The following is a 21,201-nucleotide window of genomic DNA, read 5'->3' as shown; positions in this document are numbered from 1 at the left end:
GCCTGTAGTCCCAGCCACTTGGGAGACTGAGGCAGGAGGATCACTCATGCCCAGGAGTTCAAAGCTGTAGTAAACTATGATCATACACTGAATTCCAGCCTGGGCAACAGAGTGATACCCCTCTCTCTCTACACACACACCCCTCTCTCTACACACACACACACACAAACACACACACACAGTGAGACCTCTCTACACACACACACACAAATACACATAGAGTTAAAAAATTGTAAGTCAGGGACCATCTGCACTGGGATAAGACTGGGGAGGCTGAGGTGGCCTGGGGCAGAACCACGTGAGAGGAAGATGCTGAGGATGAGTAGGGAGATGAGGGAAGGAGAAAACCACTGGTGGTCAGGTCCTGGGAGTTTGAAGTTATGGGTAATCCCTCTCCTCAGTCTGCCCAGTGACTTCTCCCATAAATTCTACACATTCACTAATGCTCTGGATGTGAGTGCCTGATCCTGAGAGAATGGGAAGAATTGCCGACATCGGAGATGAGCACACATGGGAGACAATAATACATCTGGGATGTGCTTGTTTCGTAGGCTTTCTAGGTGTATTTCTCTTCTAAGAAATCTTCCTTCTTAAAATGCTTTTAGCAGATGATAAAACACAAGCATACTCTCCAAACCAGGTCAGAAAATATTATCTGAACAATTTATGACCCACGGTCCTTCTTTTATAACACAGTCATTCCTCAGCATCTGTTGGAGATTGGTTCCAGGACCCTTGAGGGTACCAAAATCCAAAGATGCTCAAGTCTCATATAAAATGATGAAATATTTGCATATAACTTACCTATATTATCCCATATGCTTTAAATTATCTCTAGATTGCTTATAATTCCTAATACAATGCCTACATATCACTTCATTCACATAAATTCAACATAGTAGCAGCAAATTCAAGTTTGGCTTTTTGGAACTTTGTGGAATTTTTTTTCCCTCAGTATATTATTGATCTGCCGTTGACTGAATCCACAGATGCCTAATCCATGAATATGGAACGCACAGATATGGAGGGCTGGATGTACTTAGCAATAATGTCTTGTATTAGGTTTTATTTAGACTCCCAAATTAGCCCCCTTGGGTCATCATACTCATTTTACAGATACGTAATTAAAGAAATGGAGGTTACATGATTTGCTCAAGGTCCCAAAACTAAGTAATAATGTTCTTTAGACCACAATGAATGCAGTCTAAGCCTCCTGTCTCCTATATCCAGACTTTCTCACTCTATTAAACTGTTCCTATAAAATCCAAGTCCCTTATTTTGCAGAGGAGTAACTCAAAGGTTGCTAATATTGGGAGGTCCCCATAGAGTTTATGGCTGGCCATGGTTCTAGCATTGAACCATCGTCAAAGCTCTCTGTTCAAATGATTTGATGACAGCCTTAAACTGAAGCCATTCAATTCCTGATATTCAATGCTTTAAATACGCTATAAATTCAATAGCTTCTATTTATTCAGCTGCCTGAAACTATGAATCTTTTTTTAAATTAAAAGTTCAGTAAGGACCTTAATTAAAAGTTCAGTAAGCCTCATCAGATATGGGCTGCCAGGAGCAAGGAAAAGAACACCAGACTCAATCTGGGAGACCTGGGCCTGATTACTGACACCCCCATCAGCAGAGCAAGCACTGGCTGTGCCTCATTTGCATTAAGATTGGTTTTCTTCCTATTCATTATTTCTTCATTTTTCCTCTAAAAATAGGCAAAGTGATTTAACCTCTCTGTGCTTTTGTTTGCACATCTGTACAATAAGAATTACGTCACTTATTTAACAGGGTTGTTATAATGATGAAATGAGTAAAGAATATGGTGGAACACTGAAAATCATGAGGTTCCCCTCATCACTTTTCCAAATATAATCATGATTAAGACCAGATTGTCCCAGATTCTTTAAGAGTGTCTATTTGGAGGCCCTAAATGCTGGCTCTATAGATATTCCAGATAGGTGTGGCAATTTAATGTGTGTGGTCCAGCAATGGAAAAGGAAAACAAAAGGGCCGAATTTCTTTCCTGTGCTCAGGTGAATGGGGTCAACATGGAAACAGCATGAGAGGGGCCACAGAAGGGATTCACCAGAAGAAGAGGAGAGGCGGGGCTGAGGTGGCCAGGACAGCATGACATCACATCTCACCAAGGCATCCTCAGCCTTCCTTCAGAAAAGCAGCAGAAGGAAAAAGGAATCAAAAATCACAGTGTGGAACTCAAGCTTGAAAGAAACCTTAGATGTTGTCTATTCTTTTGTTTTTTGAGATGGAGTTTTGCTTTTGTCACCTAGTCTAGAGTGCGGTGGTGCAATCTCAGCTCACTGCAACCTCTGCCTCCCGGGTTCAAGCAATTCTCCTGCCTCAATCTCCCGAGTAGCTGAGATTACAGGCATGTGCCACCCTGCCTGGCTAATTTTGTATTTTTAGTAGAGACGAGGTTTCACCATGTTGGCCAGGCTGGTCTCGAACTCCTGACCTCAGGTGATCCACCCACCTCAGCCTCCCAAAGTGCTGGGATTACAAGCGTGCGACTCCGTGCCCGGCCAGAGGTTGTTTAATCCTCTACCTGGCTGGTGAAGCAATCTCCTATCACATCACCGGCAACAGACATTCATCCAGAATTGCCTTGACAAACTTTATTACCAGAGACAGAATCCTTGAAAAAACAACCCCATTTCCATCCTAACCGTTAAAAGTTCCTGTGTATACCAAACTAAAATTCAAGTCTAAGGGCAGTAATTGTCAAATTATTTCCACTCTAACCACTGCCTTTACTCCTTACAGCAAGGAAATAATTTTGTGACGAGATAAACATAGGTTTTTAACTAAATTTTATTTTCAACAACCTAGTGGAGACCCCTCACATTGGCTGGCTGATGTAGCTGAATTCAGTGTGAGACAGTTATGCAACTTTCCAGTGCTTGCCACACATCTGCTATTGATTATCGTGAGCTTTCAGAAGCAAGCAGCTCTGCTCGAGACGCCCAGTGATAATCTTTCTCCTCAGTGTGCTCACTCCAAGGGGGCAGAAAACAATGCCAAGACAGGTTGAGTAACGGGCCCTACTTGACTGTATTTGAGCAGTTAAGAGCTTTATTCAAGTTTCTGAACAAAATTTGAAATGTGAAATGCACAAAGAAGACAAATGTAGTGCTCCATTTGTGGAATCTGGACCACAGACTCCTGGTCTGAGATCTATTTGAAAGACTAACCCACTTCTAGTTGCCATAATTTGATTTTGGCATTGAGTTTCTGACATGGGTAGAATCTATTAACAATTGTGCCAACTGATGACTGCTTAGGAGACAGAAAAGGCTGACATAGGCTTGCAGTTGAGAGTAGTCAAGGCTGACACTCAACAGAAGAACTCAGCAGGTGGTGAAAATGTGAACTGAAGCAGAACTTATCCAAACAGGGCTTCAGGGAAAATGGGAAGTTATTTTTGCAGGTAGCAGTGAAAGGCATGCATCAGAAGTTTTTCCTCTTGAATAGGTCAGGTTACAAAATTTAAGTTACTCAGCCTCTCCTTAAAGAAGAGCTGCAGAAATATGTACTAGTTATGATTCACAAAGTTGTAGGCATCATGAAAATGAATGCATTTTCTGAGAAACTGCTCACCTGAACAATGTGCTAGCCTACCTAAAAAAGATAATATTAAGTCCATAAATTTCCTGGTAGAAACAGGAGATCTAAAATTCACCAACCTTTTCAATCTGAAGTCTGTTTCAACAGATATTTTACTACTGAACTCAGCAAAGCCCCATCATATGCCGTTTAATTTTCTCAATTTCAATGATATGTAATCAGCCCACATCAGATAGAAAGAAATGATCTAAATGGGTACATTGGCTACCATTCCCCCTAATGATTTTATGCTGCAGAGTAAGCATGAGAAGGAGCTGGGAATTTGCTGTTCCCTCTCTCCCTCTAGTCTCTGCATGGACTTTTACACTGTGAGCATCTCACACACTGATAATGAATGTTGTGTTTAAGGCTATGTATTGTTTCATAGCAAAATGCCTCAAAGACAAGCTAACTCTACTATCTGGACTTAAAGAAATAGCAACCTGTTTCAATGCTAAGGAAACACTGGGAGTAAGTCTTATACTTGATAGGAGATGGTATATCAGTCTCCAACCTGGTAACTTCCTAAGAGGATTTTAAAAATAATACTGACCCCCTACAATTTTCACTTTACCCATTACTCGTAGTCTTAACCAAATTGGCATCTTACAATCTCATATGATACAGTGATGTGGTCAACAGTTGCTGAAAAAGACATGATTTTAGTTCTGAGGTCCCCAAATTATGTGCCAGTGTACCTCAGGGCACTACAGCAAACTCACAGAGGTGTGCAGGATATTTTGTCTTTGAGGGAAACAAAGCAATACACAACATTTCTCAGATGCTTGCATGAATGACTATTTCAAGCGAATTCACAGTTTTTTTTTTTTTTTTTTTTTTTTTTTTTTTTTTGAGACAGAGTCTCGCTCTGTCGCCCGGGCTGGAGTGCAGTGGCGCAATCTCGGCTCACTGCAAGCTCCGCCTCCCGGGTTCACGCCATTCTCCTGCCTCAGCCTCCGAGTAGCTGGGACTACAGGCGCCCGCCACCGCGCCCGGCTAATTTTTTGTATTTTTTAGTAGAGACGGGGTTTCACCGTGGTCTCGATCTCCTGACCTCGTGATCCGCCCGCCTCGGCCTCCCAAAGTGCTGGGATTACAAGCGTGAGCCACCGCGCCCGGCCGCGAATTCACAGTTTAACATTATATTGTGTTATTTTCCTTTTGATGATGTCATTTCTTTGCAAAGCTGGGTTGGTGGTGGTTGCTGTGATAAAAGGCAAGTATTAGTTGAAAAGTGATGTGGAACAGGAAATTAGGGTATTGGGATTCAACCCAATTTCTAAGTTTGAAGAACTGTAATAAGTTTACTGCCTCACAGCTCGAAATTCACCCTTCATTACCCACTATGTGAAGACATAGAAGGGACCTTTACATATTTTTTTCTTTTGTTAGCTGGTACCATTCTAAGCTTCATCAGTGGAGAGTACTGTAGAGACATTACAGAAAGTAGCAGTTTTCCTTCCTGGTTCCGGTACACTTTTTCTGCAGGCTGCTGCAAACACGCATGGCTCCTAGAGTATCCACACCTTATTCAGCAACTGGCTCCTGCTGAACATGATGGTCAGCAGCTCCCAGCCTCCAGCAGCTTCCACTGGCATCCCTCTCCGTTGATTTTGCAGCAGAGTGCATCCAGTGAAAGACCTCCACATGAATAGCTTTCCTCAGCATCTTAGAGGGTAGATTACTAGCAAGTTCTGCCAGCATAGCACCCCAGTGACTTCTCTGCCAGCCCGGGAGCCACAGCAGGCCATGACCTCTCCAGCAAGGTCTGGAGCAGAGAGAATCATGTGTTTGGGTGCTCTGTCAGACCCACGGCCCACGGGTAGGGGCTGCTCCTTATATCTGCTGTTCCTCTGTTATTTAAAGTTCTCTTTACTTCCTATTAGCTAGTACCCATTATAGTGAACTATTTCTCTTTTTCTTAACAGTTTTCTTTTGTATTTTTTTAAAATTGTGGTAAAATACATATAGTATAAAATTTACCATCTTAATAATTTTAAATGTACAGTTCAGGAGCATTAAGTACATTCATATTGTTGTACAATCATCACCACTATCCATCTCTAGAACTTTTTTCATCTTGCGAAACTGAAACTGTGTACCCACTGAAGACTAATTCACCATTCTCTGCTCCTGTCAGCCCCTGGCAACCACCATTCTACTTTTTGTCTCTAAATTTGACTACTCCAGGTAACTTACATTCAGTGGAATTAAAGAGTATTTGTCTTTTTGTGATGGCTTATCTCACTTAACATAACATCCTCAAGATTCATCCATATGGTAGCAGGTCAGACTTTCTGTCGTTTTTAAGGCTGGGTGATATTCCATTGCATGTGTATATCACATTTTGTTTATACATTCTTCTGTAGATGGATACCTGGATTGCTGCCACCTTTTGGGTATTGCTTTACAAATATCTCTTTGAGATGCTTTTTCAATTCTTTTGAGTATATACCCAGAAGTAAAATTGCTAAATCATATAGTAATTCTATTTTTAATTTTTTGAGGAACTGTCATATTGTTTTCCTAGCTAACACTTCTTTATTTTAAACTTTCCTTTAAATTATTGTGTACTTTATATTCTCATTAGACCCTGACCAATATATGCAATGCCCAACAGGTACATACATTCCATTAAGAAATGAAGAGTAACATAAAAACATTTTTAAATATTTCAATATATATGTATTATTTTTTACAACTACAAAGGTATTAATACAGAAATACTAAGTTGTTTGGAACTAAGCACTTAACAAATGAAACTGCTAAGTATTTCTTTTGTCCTAGAAATGGCATGAAAAAAATTATTGAGACCACTAAATTACTGAGACCACTAAGGGTGCATGAGCCAAGAACATTTGGAAGGCTCTGCTCTAGCCTACATGTTTCCAGCTGCCATTAGGACCTGTCTGCTTGAATGGTTCCTTAGGCTCGCCCTATCTAGGGTTATCCCTGAAGGCACAGATGGAGCCTTAATATTAACCGTACTTAATATTATATTTCTTTATAATATTAAGTTTTTCTCACTTAGGCACTGGGGGCTACAAACCTTACAATTATCTTTGACTTATGCTGCTCTGTCTCCCCTTATTTCTAATCTCACATCAAAATGTTTCCCGGATTGGCCTTTTTTTCTCTCCATTCCTGCAGCAGTCAGTAAAGCCATCATCTCTAGTTAGCACTGCCTAACAGATTTTAAGCTAGTTTCCTTTAAACAAGACCATGGGTTGAAAATTCAAATGCTCACTGAGGCTAGAAATATGTTAATTCATACCTGCCACACAACAATTGGCTGCCTCAGTCCTTGCACCCATGAAGGCAACACCAATAGGACGGGCTGTGGGTGAGGCCCCATTCCCAGGATGCCAGCTATTACAGTGTGGATGTTTGTTCCTTCCAAGCTCATGTTGAAATGTGATGGAGGCGGGGCCTGACAGGAGGTGTCTGGGTCATGGGGGTGGATCCTTAAGGAATGGCTTGGTGCCCTCCCCATGGTAATGAGTGAGTTCTGGCTCTATTAGTCCATGCGAGAGCTGGTTCTTTAAAAGAGCCTGGTACCTCCTCCCCTCTCTCTTGCTCCCTCTCTGTGTGACACATCTGCTCCTTCTTCACCTCTGCCACAAGGAAAAACTTCCTGAGGCCTCAACAGAAGCTGAGCAGATGCTGGTGCCATGCTTGTGTAGCCTGCAGAATCAGGAGCCAAATAAATCTCTTTTCTTTATAAATTACCCAGACTCAGGCTTTTCTTTTTGGCAATACAAAACAGACTAATACACCAGCTGAAATACCAACTTCTCTCTCCCAAAGAAAGCAACGGCAATGCAAGTGAGTGTGAATGATGCTACTAGAGGCAAAATCATGAATGTGCACCCACACACACACGTAGATATGAGTGGTTTGAAAAGGAATCATTCAGAAATTTTTGACACTTGTTTTCATTAACTGGAAATTACTTGAGACAAACCTTATGATGAGTCATGACACCCTGTGTGGCCACACAGCGGGGGCAGCTGCTGCTGATCTATTTTTTCAGCTGTTGTATCCTCTTTTTACCCCACCCAAAGCCATACTCAGGTCCCAACTCCTCTTAAAAGCCTACTGAAGCCCACAGTGGACCTATATTTCTACAGTGAACTTGTGCTATACTTAAAGTTGATAATCTTGATTTAGTTGTCTTCTGAGGCAGCTCCATAAACTATTTAAAACACAAGATGATACCTTGCATTTGTTTGTTCTCCTTTCTAGAGCGTACAATGCATGTTGGACACTTTCAAAGCACTATATAACTAATAATCATTTAATAATTTCATAATATTGAATTATCATAGCATATAAGAATAATCTTAATTTCCTCTTCCCCAAAAAGTACCTTACAAGAAACTATGTACATAAATATCTGCTATCTTCAAAGAAAGAAAACAAGACAAGAAAATTTGCATGGCATCTGCAGAACCGAGGTTAGTAATTTTTGACAATCTATAAAACGATCAAGTTTACAAAAGTTCTGTCAGAAAAGGAGCCAAGAAAAAAATAAATCTGACAGCTGCAAACCTTCTGTTTTACAACATGCACAGAATGGACACACTTCCTTCGACATCCTTATAAACAGAGTGCCGAGCAAACGCAAACATCCCCGGTAGAAGTCCAGTGGACTCTAGACTTAATTAATGGATTGTGCTTATCTTTACAGAGGCAACCTTACTAGCCACCTATCAACCCCACCACAATTGCTTTAGGAACTATTAATAAGATGGATTGAACAAAATTCCATTTCAGTTGATGACATTTCCAGGGCAAGCAAGACACCAGCAGCGGCTGCCCACTGTAAAAGAGCAGCAATCTCACCATCCTCAGATTGGAAACTTTGTTTCCTTTAAGTTAAGAACTAACATCCGGCACTGGACCACCTGAATATTTAGACTAATAAATCCCAGATGGGAATTCCAGACACCTCTTTAATAAAGACATGCAGGCGATAAACATTCTATTAAGCAAGTCTCCTAGGAGTGAGCTTCCCTTCAGAGACTGTTTTCATTTACAAAATACCGTGTTTCCTAAAGCCAATTTGGGATCCCTCATTGCACAATGTGTAATTAATTTTGTCATCTGTTTTTAATGGATGAAATTAATCTGTGAATGTAAAAAGGCAGCACCTTAGTTGTCCCTAATATCTTGTTATTAGAGAAAAACAAAAGTATACTATTTGGCCATAGCCCCAAATTCTGAATCGGCAATCCAGTATAGAACCAAACAATGTATGTGCTTATATTAAGCTGTATCTTAAAATCCTTAGAAATAATAAGCATAATTTATCAAGCACCTATTATGTGCTAAGTACAATCCTAGGGACATAATAGAACATACCTCCACTCTTACTATGTATCAGCATAGTGGTATTTTCTAGCTCATGAAGTGCTGCTGCATACGTTGCCACTGACCCTCATAACAATCCTATAAGGAAGGTATCTTGGGAATTACTGACTCTGTTTGCTCCTGATAAGGATACAGAGCCTCAGAGAAATTAAGTGGCTGGCCCACGGTCACCTAGCTAGGATTGAGTGTGAACTGAGAGTAACTGTGGTCTTCTGACCTCATTCCACGCTATATTTTCTCTACACTATGGTGTCTCTGAGCACATCACAAAATTATACTTCAAGGCAAATCTGCCATATGGCCCAAGAGAATAGGAAATAAGAGCCAGGTGGCCGAGCATGGTGGCTCACGCCTGTATTCTCAACACTTTGGGAGGCCAAGGTGAGTGGATCACTGAGGTAAGGAATTTGAGACCGGCCTGGCCAACATGGTGAAACCCCATCTCTACTAAAAGTACAAAATTAGCCAGGTGTGGTGGCGCATGTCTGTAATCCCAGCTACTCAGGAGGCTGAGGCAGGAGAAGTGTGTGAACCAGGGAGGCAGAGGTTGCAGTGAGCTGAAATTGTGCCACTGCACTCCAGCCTGGGCAACAAGAATGAAACTCTGTCTCAAAAAAAAAAAAAAAAAAACAGCCGGGTGTGGTGGCTCATGCCTATAATCCCAGCTATTTGGGAGACTGAGGTGGGAGGAACACTTGAGCCCTGGAGTTTGAGACCAGCCTGGGCGACACAGCAAGACCCCATGTCAAAAAAAGAGAAGGGGTCAGGCAATAACAGAAGTAAGGGAAGTCAGAGGGTAGTCCTGATTGGGAAGCTCTGAGCTTGGCTGACTTGGGTAAAGAGGGAGGCAAACATTAATAGGAAAGGGGAAGTCCAGAGGAGGAATAGGTGTGGCCAAGGGGGAGGGCAAGGAGCTCCACTTCACACGTCTGAGCCTGAGGTCTCAGCGGGGTAACTGATGTGGGATGAGCTTGAGCATCTTCTATCAGATCTGTTTCTCACATAGCCAGAGCTCTTCCACGAAGCACTGGGTCTGCTATAAAGCCCACAGTCTTCAATGAAAGTATTTCTAAAACAGATTACGTAGAAAATCTACTCTTAACTACATGAAAGCTATAGAACATACTTTTAAAAAAAGACTGTTGTTAATCACACTGTTCTATAACATACATATGAACCTACATTTGCTCACTAAATCTGCCTAATAAAGTTGTGCTTTTTCACTGCCTTTACACCCAGTTAACAATTTCTGCCCAATTTCAAGAGATAAGATGGATGTGATCAGGATTTCACATTATTTTTAAGTGCTCTAGAAAGCCTGTCCCAATACATAGTAGGGCTACAGAATAGACGTAACTCCCTGAATATAAGAGTCTGGTTTTCAGCGGTAAGGGAAGGGACACTGCATTCTAAAATCTGAAAAGTAAAATTGCATATAGTTAAGACTACTTTTAAAATCATTTAAATGATCCAGAAAGTTCAGTACTATCTACATGGTTTTGAACATACACAATATTATATCAGTTCCTCTAACTGTTAATCTATGTTTCTCTATAGTGGTCAGTCAGATATTCAAGTTCTTCCTTCATAATGACGATCAATTCATTATAGCCCACTTGCCTGGTCTCCTGAACAATGTGCTTCCTATTCTGCTGATGGTGGTCAGAATCCTTAAAACTCATCGACTTCACACATTTTATGAACAGGTAGCGGTTACTTGTTCAACATAAGCAATGCAGAGTTCCTGCCTGGCAATGAAGTGGCTGAATATGAATGGGCAGGATTTCCTGACAACTGTCTTCTTCCTCAGGGCCGAATGTCACTTTTTATTGATAGCATCTAACATCCCCTCTACAGTTTCTAATTGGAGGTCTATGGGAACTAGGGAGAATCAAAGGTTGTGAAGGAAACCAGGGATTCATTTGTCTACTCTAAAGGAACCTGTAGATGTCACTGTTCAGATGTCATCTTTATTTATGTATTTGTTAACTTCACAAACATTTGTTGAGCACCTACCATGTACAGGTACAAGGTAAATGATGTAGATACAACAGCCATGATATCTGCCCTCACAGAGCTAGTCATGGGTGAGGGTGGGGAAGGGGTTGGAGGAGGAAACATATAACATACTAATTAAAATATAGTACAATAAGTTTAATAGCAGAAAAGCAGGAGGTGTTATGAAAGCTCACAGGAGAAGTACCTCAATCAGGCCTGAGGGAGGGAGTCGTGAAGGAAGGGTTCCTGAAAGAAGTGACGCCAGCCAAAGAAGGGGAAGAGAGGGAGAAAAGAAAGAAAAATGCCCCCAGGTAGAGAATAACCGATCAGAAGTGAAGGCTGAAGACCAATGGCTATGATGGTTGGGTGACCACTGGAGATTCTTTGAGAAAGAGAACTTAGTAACATGACTAGAGAGAGCAGCCAAATTGCAAGAGGTTGCAGAATGATCTGGTGTTGAGAAAGCAGAGACAGCACTGGTGGACTATTCATTCAAGAAGTTTTCCTGAAGGGAGTAAGTTGAGAGAGTACCCTGAGGAGAAAGCATTATCAAAAAACCCCCACAAATTTAACACAGCTTTAAGTGGCTTTGAAGAAGGAATATGACATTCCCATAAATCTCCCATTGGCTAACACCAAATACATGGAAGCAGGGTGACATCCAGCTATTACAAAAACACATTTGCAAGAATTTGAGTGGACTCTAACATGGGTTTGAATAATGCAAATTTAAAAAGATAAAGTCAAAACCTTCTTCATGTTCAGTGGCTGGTGCTGGTTCTGCAGCTCTAACCTAAAGGGGACAACACAAGGTGTTATCTCTGAGAGGCTACCAAGCCCCAAATTATGCTCTTAGCAGTACAGGAAATACTATCATTAGAAGGGTGATACGTTGGGTTAAACTCTGATTTTTCTGTTCTACCATCAGGTTCTTTTAAAAACACAAACATCCCTTGGAGGAAAAGCTGGTGGATGATTAACAGCTAAGAGTAAAGAATTCACTCATCTCTTTGTTCCTTCCCTTCAGAGATGAGGACTAGAGGGCCAGATAGGAAACAGAGATACAGAAATTAAGGCTGTTAGAAGGGTTGGGAGGAGAATGAACACAAACTTGTCCCATTCCCAGTTCTGCCCTGGCCACTAACCCCATGCCTGCCTAAGACCAAGAAGACAAAGAGGACTGAATACAGCCAGTAGACAACTTGCAGCAGAACCGAGAGTTTCAAATGCTTAGGGTTCCTTATCTTCAGTGATGCAAATGTTTTTAAATGATGTAAAATACTCAGAACTGTTTTGATTGAGATTTCCATCTCTACTTCTGTAAACAGATTCAGCCTCTAAAGGCCGGGAACCAAAAAAAAAAAAAAAATGACTTCCATGAAGATATGATTTCTTTTGATGTGTTTCCAATCTGTGGGTGAAAATTTTGGTGGCACTCTTATCCCGGAGATAGCCAGTCTTCTCATCTAAGGTAAAAGCTGATATCAAGTATATAAATGAAATTATAAAAGGCTCACATTCATAAATACAGTATCTCTGAGACTGAGCAAACACAGCAGTGATAGTTGAAGTCAGTTGGCTTATAGCCCAAGGATCGTAAGCTGGTAGCCTTGGGACCAAATCCAGCTCATATAGTTTTTTTGTTTGTTTGTTTGTTTGTTTGAAGTTTTTTAATTGAACTTCAATGCCTTTAGATGAGACCTGTTGTTTCTAAATTTACCACAGGCCTCACGACCTGAGATTGTTCACATAGAGCACTATTTACACATTCATATTACTTGCCTGGTTCCTATGGACATTTGAGTTTGGGACCACTGACTTATATAGACTAACATTAAAAACAAATAAGCGACCTCTTGCTTAGGTGGAGTTCTGGTGCTGTTTCAGAGCAGAGCGCTGGAGGGTTATTGAGCAACAGGATCACTAAAAAACAATAAACCACAACAGTGTGCAACACCATTGTAATCAGATTAAAAAAAAAAAAAAAAGCAGGAGACCAAAAACCCCAGTGAAGCTCACCAGCTCTGAATAAAATGTGTCTATGGCTTTGAAACCGCTTTATAACAGAAGTACCTGCCAGGAGTCACTGCACTTCCTTCATGTGCACCGCTCCCAAAATACCTCTGACATCTGGATGTCCCAGAACACAAGCCTGGCAGCCAACATCCAATTCTGGCTTGGCAAAGGAAACGACCCCTCTATTCGGTGACCTGAGGCCATAAATGCACTATCTGTGGTATCCAACTAAAAATACTCAACTTGGTGCAATTCAAACCGCCACTCAGCCAGTCCAGCCACTTGGTGGCTATTTAAGACATCTGCAGCACATACCACAGAAACTGTGCCATCACCTGTCTGTTCATATGCCCGGATATGGAGGACCAAAGTCCCCACCCCTACCCCCACCTCAGCTCTCCATGACACTTCCTGCCACACCCTGCCCAGAACCCAAGAATCGGAAAGCTAATGCTCAAAGGAAGGTTTCGAGGTTGTCTTATTCAATCTCCCCATTGCTCAAACTTGTTCACAAATGAGAACATAGGCCCAGCAAGTTGATATGATGAGTACTATTAATAGAATTAAATCTCCAGGACCTCCATGGTGGCCTCAGGAGCTCAGGGCTCCTTTCTGCAACCAGCCTCCTGGGAGCAGGGCATGCCTTTGGGCACAGTGGTCCTCTGCAGCCTAGCCCAGTGTTCCTGAGTCGAGTTTCTATGACCCACATGGGCAGTCTAGCTCACTCAAGTTCCTTGTTAGGGTCTGAGTGAGAGCTCCCTGGTAATAAACGGTTCCTCTGCTCTGGCTGGCCCCCTGTGCATGTATTTCCACACATTTCATGCGGTGGGGAAGAACGGCTGGCTAGGGACAACGCTCTGGAGTTTGGAATCCTATACTCCAGCCACAGATTTCATCTAAAAGATAAATGGCTACCTCTTCTGCTCCAACTGACTTACCACAAGATGGTGTTTTCTTGTGTCACTGTGACTTTCATTTTCACCAGCCTTCTGAATGTTGCCCCAGCCCCTTCCCCTGCTCTAGACAGCCAACCTCCTGGAGGACTCATCTAGAGAAAACTAAATGAAACTCTCTATGACTGATTGCCCCATTTGTGTGGGCAATTTGTGTGCAGCTTCCAAAGCTTTACATTATCCACAGCCCACTTACTTCCATTAAAATGGATAAAATAATTAATCAAAGATGGTGATTAAGGTTATAGCTATGAAATGTAAGGCCATTCTTTGCAGAAACATATGGCCTTATTAAAGTTTTTAAATACAAATTATATTGGACTTCAGTGTTTTATCGGAGCATATAATTACCATAGATTGAAGAGCTGTCTATAATTAATTTGCTCCACTTCTTATTCTCATTGTTCAACTTACCAGACCTACTAGTACCTTGGTGATGCTTTATCAACCTCTGAGAATCCCTTTGTGATCTGTAGTGCTACTTCGGTTCACAAAATCTGTGTTCTTGCTCTCCCTGATAGCATCTGACATTTGTCAACAGGGGTTGGCAATCCCACATACAGGGCCCCATTTACTACATACCATAGCCAGTCACCAAATTAGAGAAACTCAGTTAAAAAAAAAAAAACACACCACAAGAGGAGACCTGTGTAGCAGACATCATGGCTGACCCAACAGCATGTCCATTTCTCTCTCCCTGGGTAGCAATCCTGGTCATTTTAAATAAATCACAGAAATCCCATACTCCCTTGCCACAGAGTGACGGGTTTAGGCAACGCAAGCCTAAGCCAATCATCACAGCAGATACTATAGCCAATAAGCTGGTCACTGAGACATCAGAAATGTGTTGGGAGCTTCTGGAAAAAGTCACTTGCTTCTCTGACACAACCACAAGAAGCCAGTTCTCTCTCTGCTTCTGGACAGTGTATGGTGGATATGAAGTCTAGAATTGCTGTAGAATTTTATCAACATCAGAGAAGCCAATTCAGGATGAAGCTCAATCACACAAGGCACAAAATGGGGCCTTTTTTCGTTTTAAGAGATAAAGTCTTGCTCTATTGTCCAGGCTGAAGTGCAGTGGCACAATCATAGCTCAATGCAGCCTCAAATTCCTGGGCTCAAGACATCCTCTCGCCTAAGCCTCCTGAGTAGCTGGGACTACAGGTACACACCACCACGCCAGGCTAATTCTTTTTTATTTTTTGTAGATATACAGTCTCAGTCTCACGATGTTGCGCAAGCTAGAAAATAGGTTCTTGACATCACTGAACTGCTAAATCAAAACTTTGTTCCAGTTATGAGCCAACAAAAAAATCTCTTCTGTATGAACAAGTCTAACCTGGGGTTTCTCTTTCTTGTACAGTAAAAGCCACAACGGATGTAATATCCTGGGCAGCTAAGGAGGAATAGTGCATGAAAATTTCTAATCTTGCTGCTGGCTTTACAACATTCCCAACACCTGAAGGACAGTGAGTGAAGGACCCAAGGATGCACAGCTGATCAATGCTTTTGCCCATTTCCTCAAGCCTGCTGTCCAACAAAGGCCAGAGGGTAGTCCGAAAGCCTCCTCTCCAGCAGGGCCATGTCTGGCCTGTCTGGTGACAGTGATAGCAGACAGCAGAGTCCCAAGGCTGGGGAAAAGTGGGTGGATGCTAAGACACCACAGAGGCACAGATGGGGTAGGGGGTCTGTAAGGTAGGACCTGGGTCCCTGATCTTCCTGACTCTCAGCTTGGTGCTGCCCCACCCTCCCTGATGGGGCTTCCTGATAACCCCCATGTGAGAATATCCTTGTCATACTGGGGGTGGCTGCCTGCCTGACAGGAGCAAAAAGGACAAGACTTGTAGGGTGTGACAAGGTGCTGAGAAGATGTGTGTGTGTGTCAAAGTTCCAGATTCCAATCTGGAATAAGGAGCCAGGAATGAGGATGTCAGGTCTGCCTTGGGATCTCTCCCAGGAGCTGAAGTTGTAGTGAGGAGCTCAGGGGCACATGTGGTGAAGGGGAGGAACACTATTCAGCAGTTAGCAGGAGAGGGGCAAATCAGCGGAAAGCCCTGGCCTATTAAGGTCTGGCCAGATTTTTGTCTTAGAATGTGCTCAAAGTCCACTTGGGGCTCCGCAGACAGCAAATTGCATTTCTGCACTTCTACTCGGCAGTCTTATAGCTGAGATGCTGAATTCCAACAGAAAGACTTTCTGGAAGGTGGGTTAATCAGTTAGGGTGTTAATGAAGCTTTCTTTGGTGGCAACTTTAACTGAGCACTCTCCTTCTCCATTTCCCACATGCAGCAAATGCTGTAATGCTCTGGTTTAGCTGGTAAACAGGAACTGTAGAAATGCTTCTTGTCAAGCTTTCTTATGGCCTACTGCTCATGGCAGCCCTGCATTAATATCTGCATTTCTGCATGTACTTTGTTGTCCTATTAGCCTTGACATTTTTAATTTTATTTTTATTTTTTTTTCTGGCTGCTAACTTCCAAGCACATGACCCTGAGTTTTGATAACGAAATTACCTCCAGTAAGCACTCATTCTCAGCTTCTCATCAAATCCAGCTCAGACAGCTCCCCGAGGAGCACCACTCTCCTAAAAATAGAAACCAAAAGACCACAGAGGTCTATGCCCTCAGGTTCTAGTGACAGGCAATTTTACTGAAAGGAGAAATGATACCAAAGGATGCAAATCAATGCTAACTCTAATGGCTCAAGCTGGTGGGATATCAAGCTCATTTACAGACAACATATATAAATAAACATGAAATCACCTTGGTTGGCAAAAAAGAAATAGTGCTATACAACAAATGTAAGTGATGATGATGATGAGGTAAATCTCATATAGTCTAGAATGGGAGCTCTGCAATAAGAGGAAGGGAAAGAATGAGGCAAGAGAATTCAGGATGAGTTCTCTCCACAAGCAAATATTTCATGTCACTTTGTCCACTGGATACAGGCTAGGAGACGATTAAACAACAGGAGACAATGCAGATGACAGCACAAAGTCATTTTCTTCTATACTTAGCACTGGTCTGACTTTCATCATAAAGTGATATTAGAGGATTTGGCCTGTGTCCAGAGGACAGTGGTCATAAGATCTAAAGGAGATAGAAGGGGAAAAAAAGGCTTGAGCTTGTTCAAAGTAAAATAAGAAGACAATGAGTATTGGGCCAAAATGGTCCATGTTAAGCTGTATTTGGTGGTGAGTTCACATTCTCTCCTCAACTAGTAATCCTGTTTTCAAATTCATTTTAAATAACATTTAATATTCAGTCTTACCAACTTTCAGGGTGAGGGGGTGATACTGAGAATGGTGATCAAACTTCTCAGGACTGTAGAAATTTTATATTTATTATATCCAAATAGCTTAAAAATGAATGCAAATAAGAAATAGGGGAGGCTTTATGAGACTGTAGGCTCTTGTGCTTCACAGCTAATGGGCAGAATACCATTGGGAAAACCTGAAGGATTTATCTCCATAGCAAAACAAAGGAAGGCAATATTCAGCAGAGTATTTCTCCGAAATAACAGTTCTAAGCCTTTCTGTGTTTGTTATGAGGCCTCTATAGGTAGACAGGGACACAGCAGGGGAACAACTAAGATGAACCATGTTGAAACACAGGTGCTGAAGGAGCCCACAGCACTTTTCTTCCTCTCAGACAACTGCTCTTGGAAGTCTGCACCTGCATGTGGCTACATATCCCCCAGGGCAGGCAGGGTGGCTGGAAGACTGCCGGAGGCAGGAGGCAGGTTTTCATCCCAGCTCTCACACCATGAGGCTGGATGATCAGGGACACCTGCCTTGATTTCTTTGGCCTACGTTGCATTTGTAAATGAGAAGATTGGACTAAATCAAATGGCTTCTCATCTCATGCCCAGTACAAGTCAAATTCATTATAACTGTCCACAAGGCCCCACCATCTAGCCCCTCACCACCTCTCTGACTCATCCCTCCCCCTCCCTTAAGCCTCTGCACTGTTTCTGGAACACATCAGGCCCATTCTCACCTCAGGGCCTTTGCAGCCGCTTGCCCTCTGTCTGGAAAGTTCTTCCCCCAGGATATCCACATCTGGCTTCCTCACACTTCTCAGGTGAGTCTAGTATCAATCACATTCTCAGTGAGGATTCACTCACAATTGAAACCACAATTACCCACCTCCACCCCCTCACCCCCTGCAACAATCCCTATTTCCCTCTTACGCTTGAAAATATTTTTTTCTACTTAGCACTCGGTGCTCCACTTACTATATATTTTACTTATTTATTTTGTTGATGTTTATTGCCCCACCTAGAATATCAGCTCTCCAAGAGCAGGGATTTCTATCTGCTTTGTTCACTGCCTTAGTACCTGGAAGGTGCCTGGGACATAAATCAAGAAGTATTTGCTGAACAGATATGTCCATGGATGGCTGCAAGGGAGGGCAGAAGGATTACAGACCTTTACAGTGTCTTCGGTCTGGGGCCTGTGGGGTGTGGTGCTTATGGTCAGAGGGCTCTCTCTGCCATTGGGATGGACTCTGTAACCACATGACAAAAACAAGCCAGCCCAGGTGAAACATAAAGGGCCCAGAGTGAGATGCGGTATCCTTTCACTCCACTGCAGAACTCCCAAGCACTGCTTCCTGCTCACTCCATGCCTTAAGCTGATGGACATGTACACCCAGCATTCTCAGCCATCATGCCCTGCACTCCAGACATTGTCTATGAGAAATTCCTTAATGTCATCTGGGGAGAGCGCCCACCTCCTCTCTCTCATTCTTCATTTAAAATCCCTAGGTAAAAGAGAAGTACGTTTCCCTATTGCCGGGATATCACACTAGAGTTTATCCTGAAGTGGGAAAAGGTGGTGATGCTCCCACAGGCAATTCAGCCAGTTCCACTAGATGGCAACATGGTAAGGATGTGCTGATATCCCAGAGTGAAATTTACCAGGAACAGAGTAGCCAAGCTGCTACGCGCCACTCTGCCACTACAGTTCTCAGCTTGGCACGCACAACCTTGCCTCCCCTTCACTTCTAGCCTGGCTATTTTCAACCACGAATTTACAGTTCGTTCTCAAATGGTTCATGCTTACCCTTGAACGCTTATGACTTAATCACTCCAGTCTTGGAGGCTTTATGTACACGTCTTTCTGCCAAAGTACGCTACCTACCCTCCCTTTGGAACTCTACCCAAAACTCACTTCTTCCACAAAACCCTCCCAAGCAAAGCTGGCTCTGATCTCAACTCTATATATGCAACGACATACGGTCACAGACACATAACCATTTTTTTTGAGATGGAGTCTCGCTCTGTCGCCAGGCTGGAGTGCAGTGGCGCAATTCTTGGCTCACGGAAATCTCCACCTCCCAGGTTCAAGCAATTCTCCTGCCTCAGACTCCCGGGTAGACACACACACACACACACACACACACACGAATAGGATCACATGCACAGCTCTAGGCATCTAGTAGACAAATGTACATTTACTATAAATGATATGCAGGTGACCACATTCCATACAAGAGAAGTCAGGACTCTATGAAATAATATTCATTGGCTGCCAAGGGTTCAATAATGGACCAAAAGACTAGATATACCAACACCCACTTATGTGTTCTAAATTCTAGTTTTTCCCTAGTATTAAATTTAAGCTCCAAAAAATCTGTTGAGCGAACAATTTTCAGTAAACCTAAGCAAATATTATACATCAACTTGAACAAAAGTGTATAAATACCAATATAACTTTAAGGGCTATTTAAAACACTCTATTCCAATCCTTGATAACTTTTTCAATTTACTTTAAAAATAAAATTAAGTCTACTTGTGGGAGCATTAAGTATGGCTAAAAACAAACCTAAGGTGTTATTTTAAAAGTACAAAATGCTTTATATGTAAGGTAAATTTTTTTTTTTTTGGTTGTTAGAGAAAATGGCAACAGCAATATTCAAACAATTATCCAATAAGAGAATACAAATAAACACCCTTGTGTTTAAGGGTTGCCCCACGGTGTTACCACTGCTACCAGACCACTGGGAACCAGAGGTGTCCTACAGTTAATAAACGCATGGAAAATGTAAAAGAGAAACTCTGAGTGAAAAAGCCATCCAATCTTTTCAGAGTCCCATCTCTGAAACATTTCAAACCTTTATCTGTTTACAAATGAAACTGTCTAAATGCAAACTTTAAATGCCATTTTTCACAATACTCATACCTCTCCCTGCTTAACACTGGTTCCCCACACCCAGAGCCATAGCAAAACAAAACAAAACAGTGATTTGTTGAACACAGTCGCTCTAAAGCCACGACCAAACATTATTTCCTTGAAGACAGCAATACTATGTTAGTCATCTGAACATTTTACCAGATTTCAACAAAGACATTACATCTAAACATATTCTGAAGGCCGTTTTAACTCACCTAGTTTCAGCATTTTCTCCCCGTATGCAATCGGAAGGACAACTTCACAGTATCTTGGTAGAGTCATACAGACTTGAGGAATGCATGCAACCACCCTGTTGATGTGTACACTATGGAACCTGCATCACCTTTGGGGAGACTCAGTCCTTCTCAAGAATAATTCAAAATAATTTATACTATCCTTTTGAAAAATCTACCATAAGCTTACCACATAAATGCACAGAAGGCACTGGTCAACAACAGTCACTTTGAAAGTTGTCTTGCTCGTTATTCTGGGAGCTAGGTTTCGTCACTTGTAGTGGAATGTATTATGTAGCCTTTAATTGTGAGTCGAGAGGTCTCCACATTCACAACAGGGATGGACTGGTTGCTGCCTGCACTTGCTCCCTGTAAACTACAACTACATAGAAATGCAAGATTACCTGTGACAAGCAAACAGGAGTATGTTCAAAATCAAGCAGAAACAGGAAGTCTAATGTTTCAACATGCTTGAAAAAAGAAACAGATACTTAAAAAAAAAAACTAAAAAAAAAAAAAAAGGGAGAGGCCCCATTCACAGATGCCTGAAAAAAAGAAAATAAAAAAAACACCTCATTCCTACCTGTATAAACATGAACATCTATTAATAATACGTATTGCTCAGAGGTGTTTCTGTTCTCAGGAGAACTAAACAGAGTTTGGACAATGTTGCTACTTAAAATCATTAGCCTTTTGCTTTGGAGGAGTATATAAGGTTTTCATAACGAATATAAGTGTGAGTGTATCCAGGCATACACAATACACACATGTACACATACACATACATGCATATATACAATCTAATAGTTTCTTTAGGAGCCTGTTTATT

General features: G+C 41.9%; 1 protein-coding gene across 7 annotated transcripts in view; it reads right to left on the bottom strand.

The window, feature by feature from the left end:
* TNFAIP8 (TNF alpha induced protein 8) overlaps positions 1–21,201 on the bottom strand; it is a 123,601-nt gene that overhangs the window by 44,009 nt on the left and 58,391 nt on the right. The window contains exon 1 of one of the 7 annotated variants that reach the window (XM_055298781.2): positions 20,355–20,981. The exons of 5 other annotated variants lie outside the window; for them this stretch is intronic. In XM_055298781.2, the coding sequence (XP_055154756.1) occupies positions 20,355–20,421 (67 nt within the window). In that variant the 5' untranslated portion in view covers positions 20,422–20,981. Of the gene's footprint in view, positions 1–17,962; positions 18,050–20,354; positions 20,982–21,201 lie in introns of those variants that run through there. One more of the 7 variants, XM_063612949.1, reaches the window with a different exon arrangement.

Source organism: Symphalangus syndactylus, chromosome 11 (assembly GCF_028878055.3).
Source record: "Symphalangus syndactylus isolate Jambi chromosome 11, NHGRI_mSymSyn1-v2.1_pri, whole genome shotgun sequence".
Classification (NCBI taxonomy): domain Eukaryota; kingdom Metazoa; phylum Chordata; class Mammalia; order Primates; family Hylobatidae; genus Symphalangus; species Symphalangus syndactylus.
The sequence above is the reverse complement of the archived record's forward strand: the minus strand, read 5'-3'. Positions and strand labels throughout refer to the sequence as shown.